General features: G+C 46.0%; 1 protein-coding gene across 2 annotated transcripts in view; it reads left to right on the top strand.

Annotated features, from left to right (window-relative positions):
• Positions 1–1599: 1599 nt before the first annotated feature.
• The window catches only part of PIP4K2A (phosphatidylinositol-5-phosphate 4-kinase type 2 alpha), a 107121-nt gene continuing 98986 nt past the window's right edge, over positions 1600–9734 (top strand). For both annotated transcript variants that reach the window (XM_027751744.2, XM_027751742.2), the window contains exon 1: positions 1600–1896. In XM_027751744.2, coding sequence (XP_027607545.1) covers positions 1756–1896 — 141 coding nt within the window. In that variant the 5' untranslated portion in view covers positions 1600–1755. The remainder of the gene's footprint in view (positions 1897–9734) is intronic.

Below are 9734 nucleotides of genomic sequence, written 5' to 3'. Positions count from 1 at the left end.
AAATATAACATCTCTGTTTTCTGTTTTCTCCTACTCTCCATAAGATGCAGGAAAGGGACCATATAATAAATCCCAGTAACTATTTCTATGCAGGAGGGAGATTAAACACTACTGTTTTGGATTCCAGCATGATAGATGCTTTTGGTGTTGATCACAACAGCAAAAGAGAAGTGGAGAGGTCAACAAGTTTTTAAATTTATGAGCAGCTGTGTTAAGTCTGTGTTGGGACCCCAGACTCATGTACTGACCTTGGTTGCCCTGAACAACCACACCTGGGAACACCTTTTGCCCAGGATCTCCATTTCAGCTCAGGTAGGGCACAATTTAGGTCTTTGTCTGAGCTATGTTGTAGGTATATCCACCTCATGCACTGTATCCTGGACATACCTTGGGCCTATCTTGTAAGTAGCTTGCCTGCACCTCTGTTTCTGGCCCGGGATAGACCCTGTGCCTACATCGTGCCTTCCTGGATGAACCCGGATCATCACCTCAGCTTCTCGGGGACTGCTGGTGTGTGCTGTTGCCAGCGCCCTGACACTGAGTGCAGGCCCTGTGGGGCTGTGCCTTGTCACTGAGGGCACTGCCTGCACTGGGATGACCTTCAGCAGTGTGTTTGAGGCTTACCTTAACTCCTTGAGGATGACCTTCACTCCATGAGGGTTTGTCCACCCTCACAGAGCAGCCCTGCTCTTGCATCTTCCTAAGGATCTGGTCACCTTGCTAAGTGTCAGCTGATGCACAAAGCAAGATGTACAGCAGGCGGGTCGGTTTGTATTATTCAGGAGCTGATGGCTGACTTACTGTGAATGCACGGGGGGGGGGTGTGCTCTGCGTTACCTGTGTGTACTGACCCCGAACAGTGAGGGCAGACGTCATAGGGGTTCCTCATTATACAGTGGAGAAAGTGTACGTTGTGTTCGATGTTTCTCAGCTGGGCAGCAGTGCCTTTGCAGGATGTCACTGACCACATCCTCTGTGAGACAGTCAAGAAACATACTCTGCTGGGGGCATAACAGCACAGCGAGACCACAGGGGTGCAAAGCCCCCGCAGCAGACCCAGCGCTCCGTGTGTGCTGCTCATCGGCTGCGGGAACCGCCGTGCCCGGGGAGCGGAGCTGGGGCAGCTGGCAAAGGCCTGCCGCAGAGATCCCTCTCACTCCCACAGATCCCTTCACAGAGGGGGCAACTGAAAACCAGAGCAACTATGACAGAAACTGCACAAAGTTACGGTGTGTGCGGTTAGCTGGGTAAAGAGCAGGGCGTTGGTCGGCTTTGCTTCCCAGAAGGCTGGAGATGAGCGTGAGGGCGGGGGGCGGCGAACGAGAACCACCTCCTTCCCCGGGCTGCGCTGGGACTCGTCCCCAGCGCCCTCAGCCCCGCATACATCGCCGCCGCTCCCTCCATCCCCTCTCCCCTCCCGCCGCCCCCGGACGCAGGCGCAGGCGCGGCCCGCGGGCACATGCGCAGTGGTGCGGCGGGGCCGGCGCTCCGCGGCTCCCGCGGGGGCGGGGCGGGGCGCGCGCGCGGTGCGTGGCGGGCGGGCGGCGGCCGCTCCCCGCGGGGGGGGCGGGGCGGGGCCGCCGCGCCGAGCGGGGCCATTTCAGCCGCCCAGGCCGGGATGCGCCCGGCGTCCCGCGGCTGCCCGCCCGCTGCCCCGCTGCCCGCGGGACTGCGGCGCTGACCGTCCCTGCCTCCCGCTCCTGCCCGCCCGCAGCTCTGCCCCCACCACCCTCCGCGTCTGCCGCCGGCAGCGCCATGGCGGCCCCCAGCAGCATCGTGCCCGTCATGGCGAGTAAAACCAAGACCAAGAAAAAGCACTTCGTGGCGCAAAAAGTGAAGTTGTTCCGGGCTAGCGACCCGCTGCTCAGCGTCCTCATGTGGGGGGTCAACCACTCGGTAAGCGCCCGCGGCTCGACCAGCGCCGACTGCCCGCCCCGCCAGGGCATCGCTCCCCGGGGGCTGCGGGGGCTCGGGCGGCACCGGCGGAGATACGTGCTGCCTGGAGCCCCCCGCCGCTGCCGCCGCCCGCCCCGGCGGGGTCAGGACCGCGCTGCCGGGAGCGGCTGCGGTGCCCTGCCCTGCCCGGGCGGGGTGATGCGCGCCCGGCTGCCCGAGGGCGCGGGGCCGTGCCCGGCGCCCCCGGTACCCGGGGTCCGCTCCTTCGACCCGCGGGCCCACTCGGAGGCAGCGGGCGAGTGGTGCCCGTGAGGGGACGAGGCTGCGAGCGGAGCCCGAGCCGCCCCGCTCCTGGCGCCCACCGCGCGCGGGCGTCGCATGGATGTGCTGCGGTCGGGAAAAATCCTGGTTATCAGCGGGAACTGGCCGAGTTCGTCCCGTGTCCGTGCAGTTCGCCTTGGCGGGTGTCCGCTGCCGGTGTGCGCGGGGGAGGGGAGGAGGGAGGGTTTGGTGTGGTAAGGCGGCAGAACTGCACCATTCGCGAAGTGCTCCATCACCCTGCGGGGACGGGCGGCCCGGGCTCCGGGAGAGCCCCCGGCCAAGCGCTGGTCTGCGTTATAATTAGGAGCCCTGGTAAAGATGTCACATGGTTTGGGCATTATGAAGCTAAAGTCGCAACTTTACATCTTTAAATAGCCACTGTGGCAAGTTAGAAGTGTAGAGCCCAAAGATCGCCCAAAATCGGGTGTCAGGGCAGTCGAGCCAAAAGCGTATTCCCTTCTCTTGGCGGAGCGAAGCGTGTGCGCCCCAGTGTCGGCTTTGCATGGATTACTGGTGCTGCTGTGTAACGAGCCTGTAAGAATGTCAATGTGCAATTTGAGATTAGACTACAAATGTTGTAACAGCCACATGAAACCGGCAGAGCAGCCAGTAGCATTAACTCGCTATTCCTTTTGTTTCCTACACGTCCATATCCTATGAAGTTTTTATACTTTGTGTACATTTTTTGCCCAAAGCCTGGAGTCTCTGCATCAAGACTGAGCGCTGTTAGAGCTGTGTTTAAATATCCCAGTGCCTGAAGTGATGATCTAGGGCAAATGCTTTGGCTCTGTGTACCTCTGCTGAGGTTCAATAGCCTGCTTAAGGTAGCCCTGTGAGTCGGTAGGAAATGATGACAAAGGGTTTCCAGTTTTCTGTAGATCAGTTGTAAGCGGTGACATCCTATATCATGGACTGATAAGAAAGCAGTTATTTGTCTACAAAGCAAAAATATCTCTAATTGTGGAAGTGCATGATATGATATTTGCCAGAATTGGGCTTGAATACACAAATTTCTTTTGCTCCTTCTTTAGTGGGTAGCATTATTCGTAAAAGAATTCCCAAAGAGGCCTCTTTAATGAAAGAAAGCAACCTGGTAATTACAGGGTGAGAGACTTGTACTGAATGGCAGCATGTGCTGGCTGTCGGCTGTCTCTCCCTGAGGAGAGAGGGAGAAGATCGCTGATGAAGACGGAGGTCTTCCTGTTGCAACAGCTCATTGCTATGTGTGTTCATACTGGAAATACCACTACTTTTAGAGGAAAGACCTCTTCAGTATGAATAATAACAAAGTAAACAGTGACAAACACAACACCATAGCGATAATCACCATCCTGTGATCAATGTGCTGTGGCGTACATAGCTGTTCCCAGTAGAAAATGTAATAAAGTGTATTGATTCATGTATGTCAAAATTCAAAATTACAAACAAAAAATCCTTTCCTTGGAGGACTCAAAGAGCAACCTCAGCAACAGAGCAGGCTTAGAGAAATGCGGCTTCGTGTTCACACAAAGGTGATGATTTTAGGTGTGAATATCCATGTTGTGATAACTAGTAACAGCAAAGACTAATTCTGCAGATAGTATTCCATTTCTTTACCCTGCTGCAAGGTATAGGCATGAATAACGCTTTGGGGCCCTGCAGAAGCAAAATCCCTCTGAATGGGAGAGCATGGGAAAAAAGCAAGTTAATTTGATGCGTCCAAATTTAAACATCTCCCCTTGGCCAAGAGTGCAGCATTGAAGTGTTGCAGGCTCCTCTGTTAGATGCTTTTCCTGTCATTTCGTAATGCTTGATGTGGCACTGTCCAGCAAATGAAAATATGTGTGCAGCATGGTTGAACTCTTTTATCACAAAGAATTTCTTGAGGGATAAACTACATGTGTGAATTAATTAAGAACAGGAATTAAGGATACTTAGGTTTCTTAGCAGAATAAACAAATCCATAAGCGAACGCTAGACTAGTAGCTGAGCATAGATCATAATTCATGGTGATAGTAATTAAACTGAGAATATAGTAATCGTCTGAAAAATTATATTTAAGACTGCTTGCAGTGCATATCAATTAATGAGACAGTAGAAGTTTCTGAGTCTTACTAACTGTCTTGGGGAATAAGTATATATTGAAATGGTAAAGCTGAGATTAAGTTCCCATGTTTCTGACGTTGCTGTGTATATTGGAAGGAAGCACTTGAAACAGATAAAAAGGAAAAAGCAGATTTTTCTGCAGGTTTATTAACTTTTTAATCTTAGGGCTGTACTTTACAGTTGAGTATCTGAGATAGTGGAGTATCTTCAGAGTTTGTAATTGTGTGAAGAAGCTAAGGAAGAAGTTATAAAAACTGTACTCTTAACTCCTGTCCGAAGAGGAAACATGACTCTCTAAAGCGAAAAGTTGAGCATTGGTGCCACAAAGCTGAGGGCTTATAGAAGGGATGTGAATTCTTAATGAGGAAAAAAAAAAATCTGCAGAGGTGTGTCTGTTACCCAGGGTTCTTATAAATTACCCCCCCCCCCCATTCAAGAAACTGTAAGCAACTTGCTTTGGTGATCTCAGTTGTTTACATAGAAGTAGAGAGAAAGCTAATGCAAAGTCCTGCTTGGTAATGCAGTAAAATTCAGTAATAACTTCGAATGGCATATGAGGGGAAAACATGTGAACATTACCCAAATGTCTTATGAAGTAAGAAAAAATGTATTCACATTCAGAGCTGTAAATTCATTTCTCGGTATTCTGACATATGCTGTGGAATGAAACTTGCTGCTAAGTGAAAGGGAAAGCGACTGTGTCCCATTTTGTAGATCTGATTATAATACTGATGACTTGTAGCAGCAAAGACTAATTGTCAGTGCTTGGATCTTGCAGGCATCTGCATCATTAACAGTTGATTTTATCTTGGTCTTTTACCCTGTGTCAAAGATAATCTGGCTGTGCTACTGAAATAAATACTTACTTTAACTGTGGTTAGTATGACTTAAAGCTATATATTTAACTAGTTAGCATAATTGTAATATTTTATTTAAACTGATGTCCTTGTTTTTACTTCTATATTCTCACTGTTGCCAGATTTCCAGTAACTGTGAGAAGAAGGAGAGGGAAGGTAGGTAACATGTAATTTGTTGCCTAGTGCTTTTGGAAGTAATTCTTCCATCTTTGCTTCCTGTGAAAAAATGAAACCCACAGATTCTGTGTTTTCTGCATCCTATGATGATCGTACCAGGCACAACGATGGTGAACCTGCTCTTGCTGGAGTTGGTTGCCTGTTTTTGTTAGGAGCTTGTTAGGAAAGCTGGGAATTTGTAGGCTTAGGTCCTTCACAACATCACTCTCAAAGATGGAAGAAAACTAATACAAGTGGATTTTTTTGGTATCTAATTTTGAGGCAAAGAACAGACTGCTGGAGACCTTGCCTACTGTGTCAACCATTAAATTAAACATATTTAGGAGAAGAGAATGAATGCCTAATGAAGTTATTGAGCATACTGTACAAGTTAAGAAAAACCCACAACCAAAAACAAACAACCCCCCCCAGCCCCTGGAATCTGTAATCGCCATCTGTTTCTTGGATGATTACAAGCTGATCTAAAAATTTAACAGTGCCTGACTTCTCAATGGCACTGGCTGCCTAAATAAGCAAGTGGAACAAGAATACATGGATAAACCTCCACCCCCAACGTTCTGTAGAGTACATCAGAGCGTAGTTTCTGTGGGTGAAGAATTCAACACATAATAAACTCTATGACCTTCTTCAACTGCTCACTGTGAGCCTGATGCTACTGTTGCACTCAGTTGTAATCTCGCTTGATCTTTTTTACAGAAATGGAACAATATTGTGACAGTAATAAAAGGAGAGCTGCGGGACTCCTGTCTACCAGTGGACCTCCTGGATTCCTTCACCTTTAGAATTAGAAGTTGGGAGGGGGAAACAAAAAGGCATGACAAGTAAATGCATCTTTCCCCCTCAGATGCACTAGGATATGTTTGATTAAGAAAGCTTCTGTATCTCCACAAAAAGCTATAAAATGTTTGTGTTACGGTCAGTTTTTAGTTTGGGTATTTTCTTAGCTAGCATCCTTGTCTTTCCTGTAACAAACTTTTATCCAGACAAATGAGATTAGCTCAGTTGGTCAGAGCCTGGTGCTAATAACACCAAGGTTGTGGGTTTGATCCCTGTATGGGCCAGGCTATTCACTTGAGAGTTGGGCTTGATGATCCTTGTGGGTCCCTTCCAACTCAGAATATTCTGTGAAATACACAAGTAGCTCACTTATTCATGCCTGTCCTTATGTTTTAATGTGTTGCTGGAGAGTGGAACCTCTTGCTTGTGGCATAAATTACATTTCTTAGTCCTGACTTACCTAGCCTCTCTTGTAAGAACTTCTGTCCTGAAACACTGTATGTGTAGGAAGAGGACACTGAGAAGTTATTGACTGGTTCCTTAGAAAGATGCAGCCTAAATAATTATAAACTATGCTATGCCCTCTGGAATAAAAACTACATATTTGCTTGGTTTCCTGGAAAGAAGGGGTCAGGTCAATCGACAAAAACAAACACGCAGCACTTACTGTTAGCAGTATGTCTTCATAAGTTACAGGAGTTGATAACTTCTGGGTCTGTATTTTTAATATACTTTTAAGTGATGATGAGACAGGCGACACCCAGAGGATATGGAACCATAATGTTGACTTGTGGCACTGGCTGTCAGCACAACTGGTTGATTGGAAACTGTCTTGAGATGGGGTGGGCTTGTGTTGTCAGCTACTATTTGTATTTAATGTAGAACATCACTGCTGCAACTGTGCTCTAAGTGGCTTTTCAAAACTGAGGCAAAGTAAAACTGAAGTTACTGATCTTAGAGTTTACTCAAGATTTTAAACAGTGAGCTTGGAGAAGAAACTTCATGAATTGTTTAATGGAGGTAATGTTAAGACTAGATGGGAAAAGGCTCTTTCTAAGAAGCAGGAAGAAACAATGTATTAAGCATTGATTACATCAGAGTAGATAATAAAGCAATTAAAACTATTTTAAAATAAAGTCAGCTGGGCACTGAGCCCAGATGTTTGTATATAGAAGGAAGTAGAACAGGAAGAGCTATTTATTGAAACTTAGTTCTTTTTTGGGTGTCAAGTGCTGTCTACTGCAGGAATTAATTTGATACTGCTTTTGCAACTGCGTTGATGGACTAGTAAAAATACAAATTGTAAATATTTATTATGGTTAGGTTAAGGCTAGTAAACATGCCTGCATGAAATACAAATGGAAGTGATATTTCATGTCCTTCTCTGAACTATTGAAAGGGACACATACAATAGGTTCTGTTAGGTATGAAAGGGGAAGAGCTATGAAAGAGCTTTTACAGCAGTTTCAAAACTGCTTTCTATCACTTCTTCCACTCCGAAAGGTGCTGCAAAGGCTAGGGTGGGTTTTTTGCCTATAGGTTTTTGAAACTGAGTTTCATTAACCACAGCAGAGAGGGCTGAACAATGTTCAGTGAAGCAAATAAGCACCACAGATTTGTTTTGCTGGCTCAACTTAGTTGTCTTATTTGAGTATCCCGCACCAGATGCCTTAAGAAGGAGTCTCTAGGGGATTATTTTTGAATTCTTTGCTCATTAAAGCAGACACTTGCATTATGCTCATTGGCCAGAGCCCGGTAGATGTTTATTTTCCTCCTGTAGTTTCAGGGTGGCAAACTTCGTTTAATGTAACTGACTCACCCCATTATGTAGTTCCTGCTGTATAGTCCCGTTCTCTGCTCTTCCTTGAAAACACCTTGTGTTGTAGGGATTGGTAGGTTACCTGTATGTTGGGTGACCTCATGACAACTTTAGAGCAAGGTGAAACCACCCATTATTTACAGTTCTTCAGTGTGATCTTGCTAGAGCTAAGCACTCAGAGTTGTAGTGATGTTGGCTTATGGATATATTGACTTGTTAAGAGCTTAGTCATCTTGGCTGTTAACTCTGATGTTTTTAAAGGCTTGAAAGAAGTACACATTTATTTTCATACTCCAGTATGAATTCACTATTTTATGTTTACTTCCAAGGTATATTTGTGTGTTTTTCCACTTCTCATATGTATACTTACTATGTAAATGTCTAACAAAAAGTCCCGATTCCTGTTCTCATTTTCACTGTTGGTAGAGCATGTGTTTGCATTTAGCAAAAGAGTTGAAGCAGTGTAAGTAGTTGCTGCCTCGGCTATGGGATGGAAATGACAAACCTTGATAGTTTTCATGGTCTGCATCCTAGTACATGGTGAAAAGAGTTAGCTTTTAATTGTTGAGATGGTGACTTCTTGCATGTGGTTTGCTATGTGATCATCTGTCTTATGATCTTCCTGTAGAGCCTGGACTGTTCTATAATAAGTTAATTAGTTTTGTGTTGAGAGATTGCTTAATAAGGGTGTTGTGAAAATTGTTTGAAGTAGCTGAATGCTGTAGTGATGGATCTCAAACTGAAAAGAAAACATTAGCTTTATCTTCAAAGAGTGGAGCTGAATAGTTTGCAGTAGAAATACTTAATGGCCATACACCTTTTAGAGTACTTATTTTTCATCAGGCTTGGTGAACAGCTACCTTGTGTACTGAGACAAGGTAATTAGTCTAATCCAGCTCTTTTGTGTGCATTGTAAGTTCCCAAGGCAACCATTAATATTCTTAACACAGTATGTGCATGATTCTTCTAGATTGTAAGACAAAACTGAAAAAATCACATTCCCTTATGTGCCATTATTAGCCTGTGGAGCTCCTTGGTGAGGGTGCGACTTACAGAACCACATTGCAGCTGCTTGAGTTAACTGGTTTAGTCTTTCTTTTTTCCTCATCTCTCTCCTGATGTCTTAGTCATGTGCTGTCTCACAACTCTGTTATACCTGTGTTTGCATTTTATCAATCAACTCTGCCGTTCCAGTCTTCCCGGTTAACAAGTTCAGCCATATCTGTTTTTCTTATCAGTAATTACCCAGCTCCACAGTAATAATCCAGCAAAAATAATACATTTTGAGGAGTTTTTTAGATGGACCATAATTCACTGAAGTTCATGGTCCAGCTATGCAAAGAGCTGGGCCAGCAGAAGGAACGTGGAGTTGATGTAAAAACAGAAGAGATGGGGGAAGTAACTTCTTTGTAAGGAAGCACCAGTTTAAGCTAGCATAGGGTTAGACAAACCACAGCCTCCACAGTACTGAGCCCTGCTAAAGCTAGGGCTGCTGGACTTGTTTCCATTCTCTCTAGTACTGATGTGATCCTGTGGCAAGTTCAGTTGGGGAGATATGCTAAAGGAAAAACTAACGCAGAAAAGTGAATAGAGCAGGGGTTTTATACCACAAAAGGCTGGATTCACAGGTGTCAGTCCCAGCTTGAGAGGAGCTGCAAACACTGCGGGGAGCGTGGAGGGAAGAGTTGGATGTATGTGTACTTTAAGGTGAGTTTTTATAGTACTGTAGGACAGTTGGAGGGCCACATATAGCTCTAGTGTGCTCTTTGACTGGCCAGTGATCTCCTATCTACAGCTCAATT

Source organism: Pipra filicauda, unplaced genomic scaffold (genome assembly GCF_003945595.2).
Source record: "Pipra filicauda isolate LSUMZ 115617 unplaced genomic scaffold, ASM394559v2 scaffold187_size1440530_pilon, whole genome shotgun sequence".
Taxonomy (NCBI): Eukaryota; Metazoa; Chordata; class Aves; order Passeriformes; family Pipridae; genus Pipra; species Pipra filicauda.
Note: the sequence above shows the minus strand (reverse complement) of the source record. Positions and strands in the feature narration are given on the sequence as shown.